Source organism: Condylura cristata, unplaced genomic scaffold (genome assembly GCF_000260355.1).
Source record: "Condylura cristata isolate star-nosed mole 26May11 unplaced genomic scaffold, ConCri1.0 scaffold00027, whole genome shotgun sequence".
In the NCBI taxonomy this organism is placed as follows: Eukaryota; Metazoa; Chordata; class Mammalia; order Eulipotyphla; family Talpidae; genus Condylura; species Condylura cristata.
Window position 1 is genome coordinate 26,847,111 of NW_004567128.1, and position 24,697 is coordinate 26,871,807.

Here is a 24,697-nt window from a genome sequence, read left to right on the forward strand (position 1 = left end):
TATATATATATATCGAGTAAGCACCATATAAAATGCATTGAACTCACAGAAATTTTTGAAGTATAACCTTTAACCATAAGACCATAATTTGAATTCACTCATGTCTCAAGTATAATAACTTGTACTTTACCTGAAGGGCTGTTATTAAAGGAAGGATATTTCAAAGAAATGCCTTCCTCTGCAACATAGCCAAAAATATAGCCAACATACCTAAAATCAAATCAGATCTCCGAAATGAGCTGTCTAACTCTGTGTCTGAGTGTGTGTGTGTGTGTGTGTTTAAGCGAATGTCCATGTAAACAAACACACACACACAATTTAAACAGTAGAAAAGGTCTGAACCTAGGGGCCTCAAATCCTTTGGTTAATTTTATGCTTATCATCACAGTACAGATCAGGGGCCTAGTAATAATGTCACAATCCATGTCCCATGGCGGGTATCACTGCTTTCTTTCCAGGCCTCCTAGTAAAATAGTTTTACAATGTTAACAACAGAATTCAAGTCTATATTGACCTATCTTGCCAGCACTGAGAATGAGAAAGAAAGCTTGCTGACTAAAGATACAGGAAGGAAAGAACAAGAAAGTCTTTCACTGATTGCCTAATAATGTCTTTCTGCAGCACAGTCAAATTATAAACTTGAATGGATATTGAGAGGAGTCTATCCTGTGATTTAAAAAAAAAAAGTATGTTTTTTAATCTTCTGCTTCACTGTGATAAAGTAAAAGTTCACGAATACATACCTAAAAAGATATCATAAGCCATACCCCCGTCATGGCTGAAATAAAGAATTCTAGTTCTCTTTATAAATTATGAGCCCTATTTACTAGGCCATAAACGGGATTTTATGAAACAAGAACCGGTAGCTCTGAATATGGTCTTCTCTGAACACTAAACCCAACTGTACGAAGAGGCAGCACTTGCGCTCTCCAGCTTTAGTGGGGACATCACACTGTCAGAAATGCAGGGAGAGGGGACTCGACCTCCTGACACTGGTGTCCCAATCAACTCAGAGAGAGGGCTGAAACGATGCAATTTGACCTAGCACTTGTGATTCTGGTGAAGGAGGCAGGGGATCAGCACACAGAAGGAATCGACAGACAGCAGAAAGGGAAACGCCTCAGGTTAGAAAGAAAAATCAGGCCTGGTTAATTTGTTTTGAGGATGCCCTTGTGTCACCTGAAGTACTGCCAGCGGTGTTCACTCTGGTCCTCTTCAGAGGGCTCCTCGACGCCAACTCTGGGCAGCAGAAGAAGGGAACGTGAGTGTGATGGGGATAACAGGGAGCCAGGAGCTCTGGGCCATGACCTGGATCACATCCACCAAAGAACAGGCCGTCTCACTTTAAACGTCAATCGGTATTTTCTCTTACACTGTCCCCATTCTCTAAAACCCAGAGAGGCTGCTAAATTTAAATTTAAAGCAACAATGTTAGAAAGCCAGGTCAGATGAGGATCAGTTCAGAATGATAATAAACCTCTCAAGATATAAGGTAATGAAATGTGAGGAATAAATTCAACTCATGTAAAATATACACAATTTTTCAGAAGTCCATTTGTTTCATAAAGCAAGGTACATCCACACAAACATTGACAACACAAAGTTGTTATTGAACAAATATTTGAAGTGCTTACACATTTTTAATACACATTTGACAGAAACAGCAAAAAGCACTATGTTATTGAAAATGGCAACAACACTTAAGAAGATAGTCATTTTTTCCTAGACAAGTCCAGGAGCTCAACATGAAGGTTGTGAACAGAACTGCTATTTTCTTTACTTCATGGCCTTAGAATTGACATGGTCCACTTACCCCTTCCTTAATAAATGCTAGCTTATTCAGAGTGATTTCAACTTCACCATCATACCAAGAGAAGTTTTACAACCGTGGTACTACTGACATTTTGATAAGATAGCAGTAACAACGCCCTCACCCAGGTGAGGCAACCCAAAATGTCTCCAGACTGCCAACTGTCCCCGGGTGGCCAAACTTGACCTCAATTGAAAACCACTGTACGTAATCACATGTTCTCAGTGGGGGGTGTTATTATTGACATGGGTGTGAAATTGGGTCTGTGGGTCAAAAAATGTCAATGTTATAGTACTCTGTAGTCCTCTAAAACACCATCGTACAAAAACAGAAAGCTAGTTATGTGCATTTCACTGGGAGAAATAAGGAAAAAAACTTTTTAAAGGTTTTTCGGGGTGTGTTAATGAAATATAAGTAGAGAAACACCATGTTAGACAGTGCTTAAATTCTCAAGCTACTCATGTGATGCTTCATAGGGCTGTATTTTAATTAGTCACACCTTCTAAATATGACTTAAACCGGACTCTTGATATTACTATAGTACTGAAAAATGGTAACACATTCCAGTAAAGCAAACTATATTCCTTTTAATGTAAGACTCACTAGTAATAATAATAGTAATGGTAGCTAGTAATGTTATGATGAGTGACAATAGCATAACTGTTAAAGTACACTAAATGCTTAATTACCATGTGCCAGATAGAGGTGAGGGAATTTTTAGCAAACTTACTCTCACATTTTATATTCACATTATCATCACCCGCATTTGATCGGTGAGGAAACCGAGTTAGAGAGATTAAATAAGTTGACCAACGTTACAAAGGTAAAAAATGGTAGAACCAAGTTCACAACTGATGCTGTTACATCCCAGAGCCCCAGCTTTTTACCCTGTGGGACACTGCCTTTGATCACAAGGTGGGACTTTTAAACTCTTAAAATATCCAGTTACAAATTCGATTACCTAAAATGCTCAGGGTTTCTCCCTGCCTTTATTTGTTATCCTACAAAGAGCTTTATTGGAAATTCTCAGTCTAATAGGATTATACTGAACAGAGGGCCCTTATCTGTCCTTGAGTGATTGCATTACTGCACCCTAGAGAATAAAGGTTACCCACCCACAGACACACACACCGCCCACCCACTATCACCACCACTTCATGTGAGTGGCACTCTTAACTGGGGTCTCTAAGAAGATAGCCACCTTGCTGCTGAAATGTTCTCAGGACATATACATAGGAGTCTCATCTGCTGAAGAAATCCCATCATTATTATTTTTAAGCTGCTGAAATTATGTTCTTTATGAATAACATTAGTTCAAAAGACTAGGAGAAAAACAGGCATGTGCATTAGCAGAAAACAATCTAAGCAATTTGCTATGATGTTTTAAAATTTCAATCACAAAATGCCAGTTCATAAAAATAAGTTGAATTTGTGGAAAGCAATGTGACCTGGTTTAGAATATGTGATTATATTCATTTTTATTTTATACACAGATTTTAAATTAGCCATAGGAAAACCATTGCTAACTCCTCGCTGTATGCAGTGGGACTGCCCTTGTTTCTAACTCCTGAGCAGGCCTTCAGCAGCTAGCTCATGAGAGTCTCTCCGTCGCCTAGAAAAATAAGGAACAAGTACTGGCAGAGGGACTTAGTGATATCACAGAGGTCAAAACACCACACTGAAGTTCAGGGGGTTTCTCCACCAATTTAGAACAACAACCTGGCTCATATAAATGACTCATGACAATTAACACCAAAAACCACAAGCCAGAAATTCTACTGGTCTCATTATCTTATCTCAAAGGGCATTTCTTTTAATGTCATCTCTATAAATGTCAGTTTCTAACTTACATGACTACTATTTATACACATCTGGAAAAAATGCAATGAATGGACACCATATATACTTTTACTAATGGCCCATTTTGCTTCATTATGCTGTCTGGGTAGAGTGGGACAAAAAGAAGGAAATATTAAAGATAGGAGCAGAAAACAATGAAATTGAAAACAGAAAAATCAGGGGAAAAAAGCTAGTTCTTTGAAAAACATCACTGTACTTTACAAATCTCTAGCCAGACTAAAAGATATGAAGAACATGCAAATTACCAATATCAGGAATAAAACAAGACTTATCCCTATAGCTCTCACAGACATCAAAAGTATAAGGAAACACTACAAATAACATAAACTAACAACTTAGATGAAATGGATCAACTTCATAAATTACCTTCCAAACTCACCCAATGTCAAACAGATTATCTTAATAAGTCCCGTAACTACCTTAAAAATTGGCTTCATCCAGGACTGTAGTTTCACTGGAGAATTCACAATTTTTTTTCAACGATTTATTCCATTTCTACACAATAACTACTAAAAACAGGAGAATAGGGGACATGAATCAATTCATACTGAGAGACCTAATGATAACACTGATACCAAAAAAAAAAACAAAGGCAGTACAAAAAAGAAAACTACTTACTATATATCCTTCATGTCCACTGACACAAGAATTTTCTTTAAACAAAATACTAGCTATAAGAATTCAGCAATACATAAACAATTTACATTACCGCCAAGTGGGGCTTATTTTAGAGAAGCAAGCTGGTTCAGCATTTGAAAATTATTAGCTAAACCATATTAACAAACTAAACAAGAAGGAAATCATATGATCATGTTAATGGATCCAGAAAAAAAGCATCTGATAAAATGCAACATCTGCTTATTATTAAAAATTCTCAGAAAACTAGCAATAAATAGGAATGTATTGAACTTGATAATAAAAATCATAAAGACCTATAGCTAACATCATGCTTACTAGTGAAGACTGAATGTTTTTCCATTAAGATCAGGAACAAGACAAGGTGTTCACTCAATCACCCTTATTTAACATAGTACTGAAAGTCCTAGCAAGAGCAATAGGTAAAGAAAAAGCAATGAAAGGATCACTGGCTGAACAGGAAGAAATAAAGCTATGTCTGTCTGCAAATGACCCAACAATATATGTATATAGAAAATCCCAAAGTGGGTCTCCCTGGTGCTGCAAGATGTTAAGGCATAGCACTATGACACTATGAAGCTGTCCGCAGCCACTGCAGCAGAGTTTGATCCCCAGCCAGGGAGCTGACCCACACGGCGCAGCAGACCTCTCCTGTCTCTCCACTGCTCCCCTCAGCAGTGTATTTCAGTACATCCTCCTGTCCTGCTCCCCACTCTGTCTCATGAATCTTCTCACCCTCTGCACCTCTGGCCTGTACCCCAGTTCTTAGATAGCATAAATAAATAAATCTTTTTTTAAAAAAGAAAATCCCAAAGCATCTCAAAACCAAAAGCATGCCTAGAACTAATATGTGAGAATTTAGCAACGTCAGAGCATACAAGATTAGCATCAAAAAGCAATTGTACTTCTATATTCTAGCACTGAGCACATGGAAACTGAAATTAAAGACAGAATAACATGTATAATTGCTCAAAAAAGAAGACATACTTAAATGTAAATCTAGCAAAACACAGATACTATATGCTGAAAGCTGTAAAATATTAATTAACAAAACCAAGGATATGAATAAATGAAGAAACGTGCCGTCTTTATGCATTGGCAGACTCAACAGAGTAAAAATGTCAATTTTCCCTAAGTTTAACCCAATTCCTATGAAAATACCAGCAAGATTTTTTTTTCAGATACAGACAAGTTTATTCCAAAATGCACATGGAAGGGAAGTAGAATAGTTATAACAATTTTGGAAAAGAAGAATAAAGTGGGAGCACTTGCTCTACCTGATGCTAGAGCTCACGCAAAGGCTGCTGGGAGAACATGGTGCTGGTGCAGAGACAGACACATCGGCCGAAGGAGCAGAACAGAAACAGACCCACATATGTACAATCGATTGATTTTTGGCAAAGGAGAAAACGTAGGTCAGCGGGGTTAGGATAATCTTTTTAACAAAATGTTCTGAAACAACTAGAAAGTCATAGGCAAATAACATAAAAGTCCAAGCTAAACCACACCCCCTATATTGACTCCAAATGGATAACAGACCTAAAGGTAAAGTGTAAAACTAGAAAACTTTTAGAAGAAAACCTTCAGGACCTTGGGGCTTGAAATGTCCTTAAACATGTCATCAGAAGCACAATCCACAAGAGGAAAAAATGCTAACTTGTAATTCATCAAAGTGAAAACTTCTCCTCTGACAAACTCTGCTAACAGGCTTTTAAAAATAAGCTACAGGCCCTCCCTGGTGGCGCAGCAGGTTAAAGCACAGCACTAAGAAGCTTAAGCCACTTCCACATGAGTTCGATCCCCACCTGCCCCGGAGGAGATCCACATGGCGTGGCAGACCTCTCCTGACCCGCCCGCTGCTCCCCTCAGCAGTGTACTTTGTCCATCTGCCTGTTCTGCTCCCTACTCTGTCTCTGGTGAATCCTCTTACCCTCCACATCTCTGGCCTGTACCCCAGTTCTGTATGAAGAAATAAATAAATAAATCTTTAAAAAAAAAAAAAAAGCTAGACTGGAGAAGCTATTTGTAAGCCACTTATCTGAAAAAAAAAAAAAAAGACTATTATCCAGAATAACTATCAAAACTCAAAAAAAAAAAAAAAAAAAAAACAAAACCCCGACAATCCAATTAGAAAACGGACATGAGACTTGTACAGATATTTCATCAAAGACATGAATGGCACAGAAGTACATAAAGAAGTGCTCAACATCACCAGCATGAGAGAAATGAAAATGAAGACTACACTGGGGGTGCCCCCACACCTGTTAAAATAGTTGAAATGAAAAATTTACGAAATGCCGGCGGGGCTGCTGGATCTCACACAGTCATTTCCTAACCCCTTGCTATGTAGCGGCTTCTGTTCTAAGTATGATTTGTCACAGCTCGTCAGTTGATACCATTATACCCATCCAGACACAGCTCCTGTGCTGCCTGTGCTTTCAGCTCTGCACAGGACCACTTTTCAATGGCTCAGTGTTTAAAAAGAAATGGAAAATTATTTTGGCTTGCACATGTTGGGGGTGAGGGGAGGGACAAAAGAGACTTACAAAATAGTATGAAAACCAAGCATGATTAAATCAGGCTCTGAACATGCACAGCACCTCTCGGTGACAGATAAAGAGGAACAGGAAATAATCTCACAGCTCACTGAATGCAAATGTTCTCAACTGTGTGCAGGTAAAGCCCCTTCCTTGCTCTCATTCTGCTACGCAGACCATAGATGGCACCATGCTGTGCCACAAGTTTAAGGCCAAAACTAACTCTGTAAACTTTCTTCTTTGGGTTTATATTCCCACGGATGAATTGTTTTCCTTAATAAAAGTCTTGAGATTCATGCAAGAAATTTGAAATTCCAACCATCCCAAATTTTACAACATGAAAATAGTCCTTCGAAGGTGGTACAGCACAGTGGTGAAAGTGTGTGAACTCTGACAAGACTGACTGGGTTCAAGTGCCAACTTGTCCGCCGAAAGTTCTGTGACTGTGGACAAGTTATTACTCTATGGCTCAGTTTCCCTGGCTCTAAAATAACGATATTAGCTGTAGCTCCCTTATAGGAAGGCTATAAGGATTATTGTACCCTATGTATGGTGTCTCAAACCACACCTGTGGCATGGGTGTTAGCTGGAACATGACTGTTGCTGATCAGCTGTACTCAGGTCTTGCAGAGTACACCTGCTTGTGAGGCTATCTGGGAGACACAAATAGTGCTGCTGGCTGAGCTCCCAGCCAAGAATTCCAATCCCTGCCTACCATCCGTACAAAAGTCCCAGATTGAGAAGACAATTCTCTCAAATTCCAGTTTCTCCCTGGCTCCACAGATGACCACCTACCCCTTGTTTGCTTTCATTCCTCCCAGCTAGATTAGCCCTGCAGCTGTTCATCCTCTGTAGTCTACCGTCTTAGAAAAATGAATATAAATTGAAAGCCAGCAGAGGAAGGGAAAAAACATTGCCACCTTGTGGCTTTCCAGAGAATTCTTCCTTACATCTATGTAAGGCACACCCCCAGAGTCCTCTGGTTCCTGTCATATCTGCCCTAGACAGACCTGAAATCCTGGCAGAGGGGGGAGCAGCTCCAGTGGTGCAAAATGCACCCTCAGATTATAAGAGACTTGAAGAAAATCTGAAAGAGCACCTTCATTTTAATACTGAGAAAAACAGGCCCAAAGAGATGAGGGGCCTGCCTTCAACAGAGCCAGACAGACAGGCTGTAGGTCTCTTGACCGCTGTTCTAATACCCTCCGTACCATAAGGTCCTAGAATTCATAAGCACAGCTTGAAATCCAAATGTTTTCAAGCTCAGGTCAGTGATCCTTCATCGTGACATGGTTGCAAAACCAAAGATGGGGGATGTCTGTTGTATTACAACAAAGGAGGGTTACACAGGAAGCATCACCTCTCCTGCACACGCCAACTAGAAGAGAAACAGCATACGGTTTCCTCCTAGAACAGAACTCTAATCACCTCTTTTTATTTCTGGCTGATAAACATACTTTAAAGCCCTTAGGTGTGATTTCAAAGGAACATGACAGTAGGTCTGTTCTCTCTCCTACAGCTTTAAGACTTTTTGAATTCTTGACATAATGTCACTGCTCTCACAGGGTTGAGGTGTTTATAATTCCTCATGTTTTTAAACCATCAGGAATGTTAATGACAATATTTTTTCTCCCAGAAAATTTGATACACTGAATCATTTTTATTGTTAACCTTTCCCCAAAAACAAAAGATTGTAGAGAATTTTCCATGCACTAACTCTAGCACACCCTGCTTGGGAACGTGACATGGTTAAATATCAAGGTGGCTTTGGTTTCCAACTGACCTAATGTTAAGCCAGGACAACATGGGTGTCGTGCCTCCGCCAATGATCCAGACAGTGAAGAAGACGATGAGGAGGGTGGTGGTGAACATCATCTGGCGTGCATAGGAGGCCGTATCCCGGATGGCCAGTGCAAAGGCCATTGCTCCCCGGAGACCTGCAGTGACCAAAGAAGGAGATGTCCCCGTTAGAAGGTCAGCATGCCTTCCAGTCCTCTGCTTTACATAGAGATCGTGAACTGTACCCACTCATGCTCTAAGGGTCAAGTGGTTTTATTCAGAAAGATGAACCTTAAAAGAAAATGATTTCCTTGCACTTGAAAACTTTTAAAAATGCCAAATGCAATGAGGAAAACACAACATTACATTGTACAACACAGTTTACAGCAATACCATTCTTTTATTATGGAAATAATTCTCCTGTTAGTAACTTGAACTAAACAAAAATAGAAAGAAGAAATAATATAAGTCTATGATTCAAACATTACACTCACTGTAAACAAGTAAGAGATAAACGGTCAAATGCATGTCTGTGTTGCTGTACCATGACCACAAAACAGTTCACCATTTCCTTAGCAGAGGGGAAAGCAAAGCTGAGAAGTAACAATATCTGATCTACATCAGAGGTTGGCAACTTTTTTTCTGTCAAGGGTCACGTAATACATATTTTAGATTTTGGGGGGTAAAGAGCCAAGTCAAGTCTATCACTTACATAAAAGAGAAAAACAAATCAACACAAATGAAATAAAAATAATGAGGGGAAAAAAAGAAGAAAAGACAAATTGTTACTGACAACACCCAACAGTAATGTAACCAAGTACCATTGGCTGTGATACAGGTCTACTAATGAAAAGAAAGTAATTCTGGAGGAGATATGTCACTTAGGTTTCAGAGTCTTGTCCCCTCATCAAGCGACTGTAAACATTCACCTAGAAAAGCCGTTCCCAGCCCCGGGATGTATGAAGATGGCTAGAGCATTTGGCCTGGGGCTGGAATTGGCACACCCCATCTGCATTAATGGCTGTTATGATTAACACCCACATTTTAATGTTTTACAGTTTATCTTTTAGTCTTGTTCGTGGTTTCCTCATATCACACTCACAATCTGTTCTACAGCAAAGACTGATGCCATGGCCTTTAATATAAATCTAGCAGAAGCTCCTATTCCCCATGGACATAATCACATGTAAGGGAATGAAAAGTTAGGCCACGTTTGGACATTTTCCCACCTTCCCAATAATTTTGCAATTCATTAATCTAATAGGCTCATTACAATTCATTAGAGAAGAGTGACTCAATAAATGTCCAACAGCAAAGTTGCTGTTTTCTGCTCCTCTGTCCTGCTGAAGTATTTACACGCACCTACATCACCCTGTGGCCAGCTGCCAGTGCTCAATACTTAAGCCGTTAAAGCGATGTTGTCTCAAAGAAGGGGACTTGGGGTCGGAGAGGGTTGTGCGGCCCAGTCTTCTTTATTTTATTAGACAAACACTGTAAGCATTATGAAAGTGTCACCTCTGCCATTTCTCCCAGCTGAAAATAATTTTTATAGGCAATATCTTTAAAGAGCACGGTGTACTTTCAGTCTTTTATGGCAGAAGATAATGAAAATAGCTTATCTTGATGACAGAGCTATTGCTAATTTTTCTTTTTTTTACCACATCTTCCTAATGAGTAAGGGGGTCACATCATTGCCCTCCTCAGAAACATCTGATGTTTCCCAGCTGCTCTGTAAGTGAGGCCCAAACTCTTAGGCCCAGCATTAGAACTTCTCCGTGGTCTACACTCTACAATAGTGGTTATCAAACCACCAAGAGAATCAGCAGTAGCTGAAATATAGCAGAATGCAAGTCCTCCCGCCCCTCCCTCCGAATCACACTCAGCAGTGGGGCCCAGCAATCCACTCTAACCAGCCCACTCGTGACTCTGTAGAGCCCAAAGGGTCACACCGATTCAGAGGAATTTTCCTTTCCAAGCACACCCTCTTTGCTTTACTCCAGTCTGCTTCCCTTCCCAGAAAACGGCACATGATGGTGTTTTCTTGCCTCTCCAGGCTGCTGCTATTTCAAGCTGCAAGCCTTTCCAGCCCAGTTCAAGGGCTGCGCTCCATGTGAGTGTGGCCCCTGGTTCTCCTCCATGTTCATTCCAAGCCTCTTTTGTGTATTTTGCTACCCTCTCTCCAGAGAATGTTAGCTCTTGGGCATCTGTCTCTGCCTAGGGGATGGTGAGCCCCTTGAAGGAAGCTGGTCTCCCTCCACAACTGAGAACTGTAGCTAACAGAGAGGCCGCTTGACACCTCAGAGTGGAGGGAGAGCATTACAGCCAGCTGCATGGTTAAGCCTGATGCAAACAAGTACTAGACCAATCGACAGCTTTGCGGGGAGGTGTCTGTTGGTGTGTTTTCAGTATCACTCTCTGAGGCCTCCAAGGAACAGTGTGGCAGAAAAGGGCTGCTACTCACTTTGCCTCTTGTCAGTCCTGCCCAGTCCCCCACAAACAACAGGGGTAGCTTTAAGGTCATCGTGGCCTTTTCACTCCCCCACCCCCGCTCTACTCTCACTTGGGTCTTGTTTGATGCTCCACTCTTACTGCACTACATGAGGAAATCACTACTCAAGCCACTTGCACTCTCCTTGCTTGACCTCCACATACTGCTTTATTGTCCTTTGTCCCTCAGTGGTGTCTCCACACTTTTCAGCTTTATAGTGAAGAGGGACACAAGTCAAACAGAACTTCCACAGCTGCTGCCTTCTGGGTTGGATTTTTTTTCTTCCTTATGGGAGTGTATCTTATTTATTTTGCCATGAGTTAAGAGTTAGGGGGGATTTCAACTAATAAGTTCAATGTTATTATTTTACAAAAGAGAACACTGCAGCTTGGAGGTGTTGAGTGACTTGGCCCACATTATTTCTCGCAAAAGACCTATTTTCCTGCTAATTTTAGGTCTGGAAGATAAGGGTTGTGAACATCTACTAGACAATAATCAAGTATTTCAAATACTTACATGGCTCCAAGTTCCCAGTTTGGTAGAGATGAAATAAAGATGCAAATATTTTAGAGGCAAATGTTCAAATTTTTGCAGATACTTGAACTCTGTCCTTTTACCAACCTTATTGAGTATATTTTAATCATACTGCCTACTGAATACAATTCGTTTTCTTGACATTTATAGTTTTTTTTACCTGAAAACATCATCATGTGTTGAAAATTCCAACCGATCTTATGCCTCCTTCCCAGGTTGAGGAAGAAGGAGAGCGGGTAGATGTGTGCAGCTCTGCCCAGGAAGATAGCGACCTGACCGGGGGAGGTTAAGGGCACAACAGATTTCCAGAGCGGCATCTTCACACAGCCTCTGCTTGATCAGAGACTTTTACAAAGGCATGGAGATGTCATTTTGACCAAGATGGCAGCACACACAAGAAGCTGTCTAAATGCCCTCTAAACAAGTCTCGGCACCAAATGGCATTCAGTTGGCCAACATTCCCAGCTCCTGGCTCACACAGAATTCCGAGCAGTGAAGCACACTGTTGTCATGTCTGAAATGAACTAAACTGGCATGACCACCTCTCCTGTTGAGCTGAAAATGAGTCTAGAATAAGAGATGGTACCACACAGGGGGTAGGGCGTTGAGAGAAGCAAATAGTGTGCTGGGCTCAATGGAAAGAAAAAGCACAAGGAGAATAAATGACTAACCCCCGACTCTAACTATGAAGTCTGCTGAGTAAGAACATATAGACTTCAGTTGGCAGAAACATTCGGGGCCCAAATGACTAGGAAGATCCTGCAAATGAGAGGTGGGAAAAGTTGATGTTAAGCCACATTCATAGTCTACACAAGACTCAATGTAGGGACATTTCTGTTCCTTTAGTGGCTAAAATGTTTTGCAAGAAATAGAAAAGGAGGAGTGTCAAAGAGGAACTCCGCTGTGGAAACGGAAGAATTCAGGGAAACTGCTCACTCGTCACTTGCCGAGTTTAGAACAGAGCCCTCAGAGTTGCGTGTTCCTCTGTTAACAGGAGGAAACTGCCGTGGGAGCCAGAGGAGCAGAGCGCTTCCGCTTGGGCAAAGCACCAGCTGCCAGAGCTGCAGCTGTTTTGCGACAGAGTGGGGGCGGAACCACCCTCTGCTTTCTCCAGGGCAGAGCACTGATGATTTTTCTTCTCTCTTTTTTTTTTTTTTTTGTCTTCCTTTTTGTTTTGTTTTGAACAGAAGGAAACAGGTAGTGCTGAGAAGGCACAGTCTATCCCAGAAGCCAGGCAAAGGCCCGCAAGTGGTCAGCAGCAGCAGGATTCACAGAGCAGGGACAGGACCCTCATCTGTAAACAGGGCTCAGCTCTCACTATCTCTCACAGGATGCTGTGCCAGGAATGCAAATCAAATGACACGCGGGGGCTTTCTTAATCAAGAATACAAACATTGAACCCATAGATTTTTGGCTGTTTGTTGAGTATATAAATTCAGGAACTGGGCCCCAGCTGACAAAGTAACTGGAAGGAATTCTGGCACAGCACGAGGTCACCGTCACTATCTAGTGCCTCGGTGGTGATGGATTATTCCAACTCCATTTCCCCAGCATCCTAAGACCAAAAGGTATCCATGAGCCCGCAGAAAAGGCAGAAGTGAATGCCCAGCAACAGGGAATTCAGTCTTTGAAATCCAGGCAGAGCTGGGTCACTGATGTTCCACGCCCCAGAAAAGTTCACTTTAACAACAACAGTAGCATCTGAGGTTAAGTGAACAAAACTCTCAGCTGTCAGTCCACTGCTGGACATTCATATCCTTCCTCTCTTGAGAGAAGTCAGCCCCTCAAATAGCATTTCCCTTCCAAAAACTGCACTCCCCGTGGGACCAAATCAAGAAAACAAGTACTTCTCCTTTCTCATTTCGTTTTTCATTCCTCTTTTTTTGGGGGTGGGGTGGGGTGGGGTGGGGAGAGTCTACTCCACACATGATTTGTAGCAGCTGAGAAGCTCAGGTGAAATAAAGTATGCTTCCTGCCAGCAGGCTTCTCTGGGTGGCACGAGGCTGGGCTCCCCACACAGGTTGTGTGGTCAAGAGCAAAAACAGCACAACTTCGGATATTGAACATCAGATTGTAATCCATACAACAATGAAATAAAAACAATTCTGGTGACTGACATGGTTGATGACATTTAGATCTGCTAAGAACAGTGCTTTAGAAAACAAACACCACCTGCTAAGCACCAGTAGAACCAGCTATCTTATACAGAAAATGCAAAAATGACAATCTTAGAATCAGTGCCAATTCTTTACCAATCAAATTCATTAGCTTTACAAACCATTTACGGCTTCTTTTTCTCATCATAAAAATACCACCAACTTGGACTGGCTGGTCACCCATCCAACACAGAAATTCTTCCCCAGAAGTGGTAGCTTCCCATGTAGAAAATGGTGGCATCAAACAAAAGGATACAAAAGCTCCAATGATGAAAACAGGGCTGAAAACGTGCTTCTGGAAGGTAAATAGTGCCAGGCCCATATAGGAGAAGATGAAGTTCTCAGCCAGGAAGTGTAACACCTCAAAGAGCTGCATGGAAAGGGAAAGGATTGAACCGTGTGGGTCCCTGACTTTGTATGAACAGGTAGCTTGTGAGAACCAAGGGCTTTCTCTCACCTGCTTAGTTCGACTTCTCGATTCCACTGACAGATTGTTGTAGGTGTAATGAGCTTGTGTGATTCCACAGAAAAGGACAGCTACAACGCCTGGCAAGAGATTTTTTATTAATTCATATATCTGTTTACATTATTGTTCATTTTAAAACAACGCTTACTTCCCCTTCCCCAATTCGCCCAAGTCATCACTACAGTTCCCCACATTCCTCCTTCCCTCCTTCAGATCACTCTCTGTCCCCCTCCCCTGTAGGATATCTCTGTTTTTTGTATCGTAAAAACAATACACTTCCCTCCCCCATGTCTTATTTGGTTCTCTTATATTCCTCCTATAAGTGAAAGCATTTGATATTTTTCTTTTTCCTTCTGACTTATTTCACTGGGCATGATCCCTTATAGCTTCATCCATGTTTCTGTAAATGGCATGAGTTTATCTTTTTTGATTGCTGAACTGGCAAAAGATTTTTAATACTCAATGAAAAAGAACGAATCAGGGGAAAAGCCCTGCTGGTACAAAATTTAGACAGGCAAACCCCCAGCACAACCAACCTCCTGAAAGCTTCTTATTACCAAAAGCTCCCATAATCCCTGCCTTCCCTTCCTCCAACCCTGCACTTGCTCCAAGCCAAGATCCTCTGTGCTCCCCCTTTTTCCAGCTTTAAGGGTGCCCTTTCCCTCCACCCCCTAAATTCCTATTGAATTTACCATCTGTATTTTCCTCTGGCATCCATTCCCTCACAGACTGTGAGGGCCGGTCATATGCTTTTGTCATAATCCTCTCATTTCTTTGAACGACCACATTTAATTTCAAACCAATGTTTTTACATGGTCTAAGGCTCCAGACAAAATGGATCCTGAATACTAACTATTCCAACCCCTGGTGATCTAGATTTCTGGTTAGTGATAACCACGTAGACAGACCTGGGGCATTTTATCATGTTGCATATAAAGATATGTTGCCATATTCTGAAAAGATGATGAGAAGACTACCTAACTACCCAGATTATGTGGAGTACTTGTATGTGAGTTTTCTAGTGGAAACATTTAGTCATTCTTTCTTTCTTACTGAGAGAATGTGAGGAATTAAAACCACGATTACTCACACCAAGAATGTATCAAACTGGCACCATAAAACATGGTAGTGAGAAACAGTGATAAAGCAGACCAGGACAAGTCAAGGAAAAACTGTGTTCATATTCATCTGAGCAAATGCAAAATTACCTTTAATAGGACATATATATATATAGTTTGCTTTGCTACTGTGTGTAGGAGATACTCATATATTCAATAACTTTTGTAGCTAAATATTTACATTGTGAGAATGAGCACGCATAGACATAACTGAGTTTGAAACAATAAGACCTATTCCCATGTGCAGCTTTGGGAAACTAGATTACCCATAAGGTAGAGCTCTAGCTTTGCTCAGAAAGCCTCCCTGAGGACACTTTATGGGTAGTTGATCAACTACGCGCAGCTGCTAGTTGAGAATATTTCCTCCCCTCAAGCTCCCACACAGGCGAGGGGGAAAGTGGCCCGACAGCCGAGAAAACCAACCTGTAAACCCACAGGCTTCCGCCAAGAGGAAGGTACTCCAGGACATGAGGAAGAAGAGCGCTGTTTCCAACAGGGGGAAGCAGTGCAGCTTGGTGAACTTGGTCACGTCGGCCCCTGTCAAGGAACTGTCTCCAGGAACAAGTATCAACATCACCAAGAACCACATTCTTGCAGTCCAGACCCACCCCCCTCCCACCCCACCCTCCGCTGCCCCAGGGTTCTCTTCTTTGAGGCCCTAAGCTTTTTTTTTTTTTTTTTTGGAAATAATAAAAATTATGCTTTCCAGTAGGACAGAGGTACAAGGGACTGGAAGAGGGGGAAAGGGACTTGTTTACTGGTTACATAGTCACTGAGATGATGACGTTCTGGAAATGAACAGTGGGGATGGTGACATATCACCATGAATATATTGAATGCTACTGAGTTATACACTTCAAATATTTAAAATGGAAAATTCTGTTATATATTTTACAAGTTAAAAAATTAATAATGATTGGTATACTGAAAAGCAGTGAATTCTATACTTTAAGATGGGTGAATTTTATAATGTGCAAATTTTACTTTAATAAAGCTCTTCTAAAAAAATAAAATTTCTAGAGAACTGGAAGCTGGTTTTCTACGGTTCTTGCAATGCCCCTGGTTGTGAAAGGCACAGTCTTGGCCTACAGGCATGATGGGCAGGTGAGTGCCAGGGTGCTGCAAGTGTCTTAGATAGACCTGGGAAGACAAGGCACAGGGAGCAGCTACCAGGTGCTGATAGCACCTTTTGGGAGCAGTGATTCTTTCCTAACTGCTATTTCCTGTAAGGCCATCACAGAACCGTCTAAGGAGTGGGTTCACTGGGCACTCTAGCCCACAAGGCCTCGGAAAGATATCTGTGAAGAAAGATCAAAATGTGGGCACAGAGCAGCCACAAGCCACAGTGGCTAGCCCGAACTGAGTTGTGCTATAGGAGCAAACACCCGCTATGCTTGAAAGACTTAGTGCAAATCTCAGCTGTATAAAATCTCATTAATAATTAGTACAATGTCTTGTTAAGAAAGTTACATTGACTGCAGGCTGAAATGATTTTGCATTTGTAGGGTCTGTCATGATTGTATTAGACAGTGGTAATCTAAATGCTCCTGAAAGAATATACGATGAGGGGGTGCCTGCTCCTTCCACATGTGCATGTAAGCACATACATGCTTGCTTGCTTGTTTCCAACTAAGCATTATGCAGTCCTTTTCCTAAAGACGGCCACTTTGCTGTAGATCCCATTGATGATCACTGAGAGTGTTGGCGACTGGAGCCTGTGTGGCCCTGAGGCGCTGACAGCAGCAGCAAGCTGGGGCTAAAGTACCTCCCACTGCTTCCTCCTGCCCTGCTGTGAGGTAGTCTCTGCATCCCAGCCCCCTCCAGGCTCACCACTGAGTCCCACCTCCCCAAAAACGATTCTTCCCTGAACGCCCAGCTTCAGCTGGTTCATAAGGAGCTAGCGAAACTGAAAAGGGGAGGAGAGAATAAAGCCTAGAGTTACACTCCCAGATATCTTCTCAGATGCTCAGCTAGAACCTGACTGTCACCTTCAATAATGGGATATATTTCAGGAGCACCCCCACTCTCCTATGGAATAATTGATTTAAGAGTCGGATGGGGAAGAACTGAAAACTTTCCTTTTGTAAGTGTAAAGGCACATAGTCATACCCAAGCAAGGGCGACAACTATAAAAAGGATATTAGAGCTGTCACAACACCAGTCACAGCTCCCATGGTAAAAGAGCCACTAAAAATGCCCAGGAAAATGCCAACTGACTTAAAAAAGGCAGCAGCATCAAAGGCGTGTGTGTTCAGCCCTGCTGGCTGGTAGGCGACAATAGACCTGGAGTTTAAAAAGAAACAGAGTTCTTAAAGACCGTACTGGTTTTACCCCAAGGTACCTAAAAGTATTGCCAAACACAAGTATCTAACTGCTGAGATTCCCTCTGCTGGTTTGCTCTGCAGTCACCATGAGACATTGCCACCCAGGCTCAGATTGCTCCCAACTATGCAAAGCAACATAACTTGATCAACAAAGTCGACAAATCTCATTTATAAAAACATGCAATTCAATATTTAACATTTCAAAAACAGTCTCGGAACTTAGTCCAGCGTTAAGGAAGCCAGAGTCTCTCTCCTCAGACAGAAATGTACTTACGAGGACAGCACAATAGCAACGGCATCATTTAGGACACTTTCTCCAAAGAGAAGTGCATAAAGGTCCACGTCTGCATGCAGCTCATTGAATATCGCCAGCACGGTCACTGCAAAGGGGGCCAAAAGCATATGAAATTCGTTTGAGTTTCTGGCCTTAAGCCACAGATAACACATTTACAGAGGCAATTCCTGTCTTCAGTGGAACCTAGCGGCTTGGGAAGATACTGACAGTCGACGATGGATCGTCGGTCTATGGCAGCAACAGAAAATGGCAATCTCCCTGATCGGAACGAGGCGTCCTATGATGCTCGACTGTAACAGCACTGTTCCAAAACACTGCACTGATCACTGGGTCCTCTATTTTTGGTATGACTTCCTCCACACTGACAATACCGCTATTCTAGAACCTAAAAGGAACCACAATTCATGCGGCTTGGCCGCACTTTTGATGGCAGAAATCCAATTTTGTTGACCACTGTGCTCCCAGAACCCAGCATGGGGTCAGGGCACACAGGTTATAATAAATAACAATAACTGTGAGCAGAGGGAGTCTTCACTTATGACAGACAGTGTGTGATGACACTTTGCTCAGAATCCCAGCTTTTTTAGGAATTAAAAAAGCAGCTTTTCCCGATATCAACAGCTCTTCTGACCTCAGGACTCCTTCATACTCTTAAAAATTATTGAGCCCTCCAAAGAATTTCAGTTTGGGGGGGTTACTGTTACCAATACCAACTATATTAAATGAAAAATATATATTCATTTAAAATTAATAATAAACCCATTATGTTAACCTATTAATGAAAAATTATATTTTCTAAAACAAACAAAAATTAGTGAGAAGAGATTCGTTGCTTTACAGTTTTTCAAATTTCTTTAATATCTGGATTAAAGAAAGACATGGTTTTTAGAGCAGTTTCTGTATTCAATCAACAGGTAAGTCAATATCACATGTTACAGAGCCTCTGGAGACCTCCACTGCACTGAACACTTGTAAGACAATGCTAGTGAAAAATAACAAATCATTTATTACTACCGTTACTGAATCAGTTTTGATCTTGCAGACCCCTATAAGGGCTTTGGAATTTCTTAGCTTAGGCTCTCCTGACAGTCTGGCCCAGGTGATTCTTTCTGTAGGTGTTCTGTGAACTGCAGGTGTGGCTTCCACGCACAAGACACCAGCAGCACTGCATGTCCCCTCTAATGTCTCCAGGATAAAATCACCCCCACTTAAGCACCACTTCTCTCTCTCTCTTCCTCCCTGCCCCGACAATGTCTCTCTACTTTGTTTAGTTTTTACCAATAAAGACTAAAAACTAAAAACTCACTTTCCAAGTTTCCAAGCAGTGAGCACTATCCTCTTCCTGCCGGGAAGAGGGTGGAGAGATTGAATAAGTGTAACCATCTTCTGCCCAGGGGACACTTAATGTGTGCAAACCCAATTGTGGGCAGTAGAAAGACAGATGCCTGACTGTGGTGGGTGCTGGGGTACCAGCTGGGGGTCATTAGCCAAGAGAAGCAGCTCTTTGTTTAAGCTGGTGTTAGCCAGCCTTTTCTGTTATTGCAGCCCAAAGCATTATTGACTCAATTAGAAAACTATACCAAGCATTTAGCTTAGAGAGTTATTATAAGTGAACCACCCACCCACTCTTAGAACCACCATGCAGTTAAAGGAATGGAACTGAGCCCCAATCAGAAGTCCCCCCCCCACCCGCCCATTACATTCCATCCCAATTTCAAACCATTTCCTCTGCTTCAAAGTAACCACAAACCTTGTACAGTAATTGTTTCCTTGCATTTCCTTATAGTTCGATTATCCAAGTATTTTCCCTGACATTACTCTTTGATTCTTACCCATTTTAAAATTACCTTTTAAATACTTTTTTTTACATCTCTCTTACTCCACATACATTTCTCCTGCATTCCTTTCTCTTAGCTCTCTTTTCACAGTACCCTAGGTTTTGGTTTTCTCATTTCTGAATTTTCCAATACTGATGTGTGAGTTCTTTTATAACTCCTGTCATTTCCTTAATTTCCTATAGCTTCTTTTGAATATGACTACATATTCATCTGCTTTTGGGTCCTCTATTTTTGGTATGACTTCCTTATGTGTACTTTTATTTTTCAGAGGGTTTATTCCCATTTTTTTCTTAGTGGTGTTCTGAAGTTCCACCTCAATCCATTTCTGTGGCTTTTATCAAATAAGGTGAGTAGTGGGGACCAGACTCAGAAGGCTCCCCTAGTTTCATGACTCTAGGGCTCCCTCTTCTGGTTTCACATTAAAGTATTGACAATATGGCCTCAGAATGTAGCAACTTCTCCAATACTTTTTGGAGAATACTTTTCCTTTGATTTTCTCCTCCATTAATATCTGCTTTCTTTCTCCTTCAATGTCTTGTCTATCAGGGCCCATGATACTAGTAGTTCATTTATAGGGAGTGGCTCTGTCCTTCCAGAGACAGCTTCAGTGGGTCTCCCTGGACTCACAAGAATGAGTCTGCAAAGTCCCTCCCAGTTTTGGCTGTTAAGACATTGCCCACAAAGTTCTTTCTTTCTAGGGGAAGTCCTCATTCTGAGTGTGAACGCTGGTGGGAAATATCTGTTCCACGACAAAAGAGTCAGCAAACAGCCCCACTTTCTCCCCTCTGCTTCTTCCTCCTGCACAGCTGCCCTTCCCATCTCTGAGTTTCTATGCTGCTGGTGGTTATCCTCCCTCACCAAGTTGGTATTTGGGGATTCCCTGGGATACTCTATCAGCTAGTTTTGTCTCTGTGTCTTTTTCTTTTGCTGTCCCACATTGTTTATTTTTTTTAATTAGGTATTAAGGGAGATTCCAAAACAACACACTCCATCATTACTTAGAATAAGCATCAGGTAATTCAGATTTGAAAAATGTGGAATATATCATGAGGCAACTTCAGGTTACTATAAATCTGGGGCTAAAATCACTACTCTAAGCATCTGGATACTAGCTAGACATCAAGGGGTGGAGAATTGCCAGCAACTATAGCTCCTAAAAAACAGGCCGTCTTCACCCTACAATTACTTGTCAGGTTACATAACAGGAAATAATCTTTAGGAATTAAGCTTTAAAAAATTCTTACTTTCTGTATTGTTTATATTTTAGATTATTTATCACGTGAACAATATGTGTGGGTCTTTATATATAATCCATGATGATTAATTTGGTGGCTAACTTGACTGGATCATAGGGTACCCAGATATTTGGTTCAACCTTATTCTGGTAAGTCTTTGAGGGTGTTTCTAGATGAGAATGAGTAGTCTGAGTAAAGTAGATTATCCCCCCAATGTGAGCAGGCTTTATCCAACTTGTTGAAAATCTGCTAACTGAACAAAAAGGCTGAGTAAGAGGGAATTCACTCTCGCTGCTTGGTACATACAACAGTCTCCTCCTGCCTTTGAACCTGACTGGAACTGACACCACCAGCCCTTCTGGTCTGAGGCTGTGGACCTGAAGAGCTTTGGACTTGCAGCCTCCACAATAACATGAGCTGACTGCTTTAATCTCCAAGATCACACACTTTATCTTCTTTCCCTCTTCCCCATTCCATATATAAGGTTCTGCTTCTCTGGAGAACCTGGATTAATACAAAACCTTTAACCCAGTAGCCTGCCAGTATATGACAGGAATTATTTTGTTTTAATTATGTTGGAGGAAATGAACAATGATAACAACAACAACAATCATTGAAGGCTTACGAAGCAGGCACTATGCTAGGTATTTTACAATCTCATTTAGTACCCATAAAATCCTAGAAGAAAGGTAGTCCATTTGCTCTGATTTAGAGATGGGAAAACAAGCCTGTGCAATGGGCTGCTCTATGCTGAATTGTCAAAATTCCCCACAGGTCACTGGTTAAATCCAAGCAAAGTTTTACCCAGTACTCATAGAGATCTACAGGGGCTGGCACCACAGGCCTCTCTGCGCATCCGTCACATAGGACTCAAGACTGGTGCAGGCTGATTTCAACCAACAGAGCACAGGACTGGCAGCCCAGGACACCTGGGTCTCAAAAACTTCATCAATCAGGCTCTTAGCAGGAAAAAGATGACACCCTCAAATTGAATAATTTGAACAGAGTTTAATACAAGGATTATTTCTAGGAGTGTAAGCAGAGTATGGAAAAACACAAGGGAGAGAACACTACTTGAGGTTGAAAACAGGGAGCTTTTGCACAATCCCTAGACCAAAAGATAGAAAAAGAGTGATTACCAGAATCAGGAGCTGTGTGTGAATATTGCCTGCCAGGAGCTGTGACCTTCGGTCAAAGGACACAGCCAGCCTGCAGGGACCTACTTGCTACCCTCCCTATGCTTACTGGTGCTACAAGAAGGAAGTCAGTAACAAAACCATAGGTGACCCTAGTTGGTCAATTTCTAGAGATTAAATGCCTCCCTCAAATTTATGAAGAATCTACTTCTCAACAGACATGCATCTGAGATGGTCAGAAGCACTATAGTTTTAAAACAACAAAACTATTTTTCAGAGTGTTAATTGATGATCTGTTACTTACTTTTTTTAAATTAATTTATTTGTGCATACAGAACTGGGATACAGGCCAGAGGCTCAGGGGCGGTGAGAGGCTTCACCAGAGACAGAGTGGGGAGCAGAACAGACAGACTGAGGAAGTACACTGCTGAGGGGTGCAGAGGGCAGTCAGGAGAGGTCTGCCACGCCATGTGGTCACCTCCGGGGGCAGGCGGGAATCGAACTCATGCGGAAGTGGCTTTAGGTTCTTAGTGCTGTGCTTTAACCTGCTGCGCCACCAGGGAGGGCTTTTTTCTTTTTTTAATGGGGAAAAGGAAGAAATCTCTACCTCAGTCACATGTGGCTTGAAAGCGACATAATTAGCAAATGTTATGCTCGATATTTTTCATGGGTGAATTTTAACAATACCCCAAGAGAAATAGTTACTATTATTCCTACATGATAGATGAAGATACTGATCTGGGAGTGGTAAAGGATGCCTCCCAGTTAGTGACTGCCAGGGTTAGAAATAAAACCTCTGCCTGCCATTCTACATCCCACATTCTTTTTACAAAACGGGGTGCTTCAATCAGCTGAGTCCTCAATTTACTTAGACTGTTTATATTAAAATATGGGGGTAAGAGAGGCCAATGGTTTTGGAACACTGGGATTCTTCATAACCACACAACAGCCTAAAGCTGTGCTATCCACTGTGGTAGCCTTAGTTGTATGAGGCTTTTTAAATTTAAATTACATAACATAATGTAAAATTGAAAATTCAGTTGTTCTATGCACTTTCCTCCATGTGGTTAATGGCCACCATAATGAAGTAGTCATAGAACATTTCTATGACTGCAAAAAGGCTGCAGTATGGGGTAGGGGATAACACTGAGCTAGAGGGATCCTAAGCAACACGGAGAAGTGGAGGCAGGGGTGGTTCTTAGTATCTCAGGTCATGTTCAGAAGAAGTGAAACTATCATTACTTCTAGATGGTATGTTAATATGTAGAACCTCCTGAAAGTTAAGAAAAAGCTACTACAAATAATAAATGAATATACTAAAGTGACAAGCTGCAAAATTAGCCCACAAAAATCCATTGTATTTTTATATACAAATAATGAGAAGGAAATAAAGTCAAGAAAAAATCCACTAATAATTGCATAAAAAACAACTAAATACCTAGGAATTGACATAACCAACAAGATAAAGGATTTATACAACACCAAAAAAGAAAGAAAGAACCTATGAGACACAAAAGACAGAGAATAAGACATAAAGAGACAGACACATATGACATGTTAATGGATGGAGAAAGTTAACATTGTCAAAATGACTATTTTACCAAGAGCAATATATAAATTTAATGCAAACCCCATTAAAACCCCAGTAGTCTTCAAGGAAATAGAACCCCCCCAAAAAAAACCCTGCAATTTATAAGGAACCATAAAAAACCCTGAACAGATAATAAAATCCTGAAGAAAAGGAAAAAATGGAGGCATCAGCTAACCTAATTTTAAACTACATTATAAAACAACAGCAGTTAAAATAATATTATATCAGGATAAAAACAGACAAAAGGATCAACAGAACAGAATTGGAAGTCCAGAAATAAATCCACATAATATAAAAAACAATGCCACATGAAACAGACAAAACCAAGCTAAACAAACTCTGGAAATCTGACTGTAGAACTAGGCAGCCAGAAGGAGAGGAGAGGGTGGGCGCAAAGTGGGGGACCCAATGGACGGTCCCGGAGGAATCTTGGGGCTGTGTGGTGCGAAGACATGCATCTGCAGAGGGGGAGCGTGTAGTGTTGTGAACCAACACCATGCCAATTCACATAACAAATAAAGAGGGACAGGGCAGGGACAAAGGTTAGGTGTATGGAAAAAAAACAATTTTCTCATTGCATTTGCAAATCTTACTTTAAAATAAAAACCTGAGAAACTTAGAACTATAGTTTATTTTGAAGTGCATGAAGAAGTATAATGGGCAGAATTATAGATGGACAGATACCTGATAAACCAAATATAGTAAAATAATCTCACTAACACAACCTTCATGATGAGTGCATGAGTTTATTGTAAAAATCATTTATCTTTGCTAAGTGACTTTTCATAATAAAAAGCTGGAAAACAAACCCCAAAGGTGTAGAAAGTCGAACTGGGGTTACTGGAGACTGGGGGTAGGGCAAGTGGAGGCTGCTGTTTAATGCTCTACAGCTTC

General features: G+C 41.3%; 2 protein-coding genes across 3 annotated transcripts in view; both read right to left on the minus strand.

Moving 5' to 3' along the window:
• Nucleotides 1–24,697, minus strand: part of ZNF41 (zinc finger protein 41) — a 722,252-nt gene that overhangs the window by 108,766 nt on the left and 588,789 nt on the right. The gene's annotated exons all lie outside the window — the stretch shown is intronic.
• The window catches only part of SLC9A7 (solute carrier family 9, subfamily A (NHE7, cation proton antiporter 7), member 7), a 126,985-nt gene that overhangs the window by 30,820 nt on the left and 71,468 nt on the right, over nt 1–24,697 (minus strand). The window contains exons 6-13 of one of the 2 annotated variants that reach the window (XM_004689985.2): nt 17,983–18,088; nt 17,526–17,667; nt 15,808–15,913; nt 14,258–14,346; nt 14,057–14,170; nt 11,805–11,916; nt 8,627–8,780; nt 1,180–1,239 (exon numbers count right to left, since the gene is read on the minus strand). In XM_004689985.2, coding sequence (XP_004690042.1) covers nt 1,180–1,239; nt 8,627–8,780; nt 11,805–11,916; nt 14,057–14,170; nt 14,258–14,346; nt 15,808–15,913; nt 17,526–17,667; nt 17,983–18,088 — 883 coding nt within the window. The remainder of the gene's footprint in view (nt 1–1,179; nt 1,240–8,626; nt 8,781–11,804; nt 11,917–14,056; nt 14,171–14,257; nt 14,347–15,807; nt 15,914–17,525; nt 17,668–17,982; nt 18,089–24,697) is intronic. The other variant, XM_012730258.1, reaches the window with a different exon arrangement.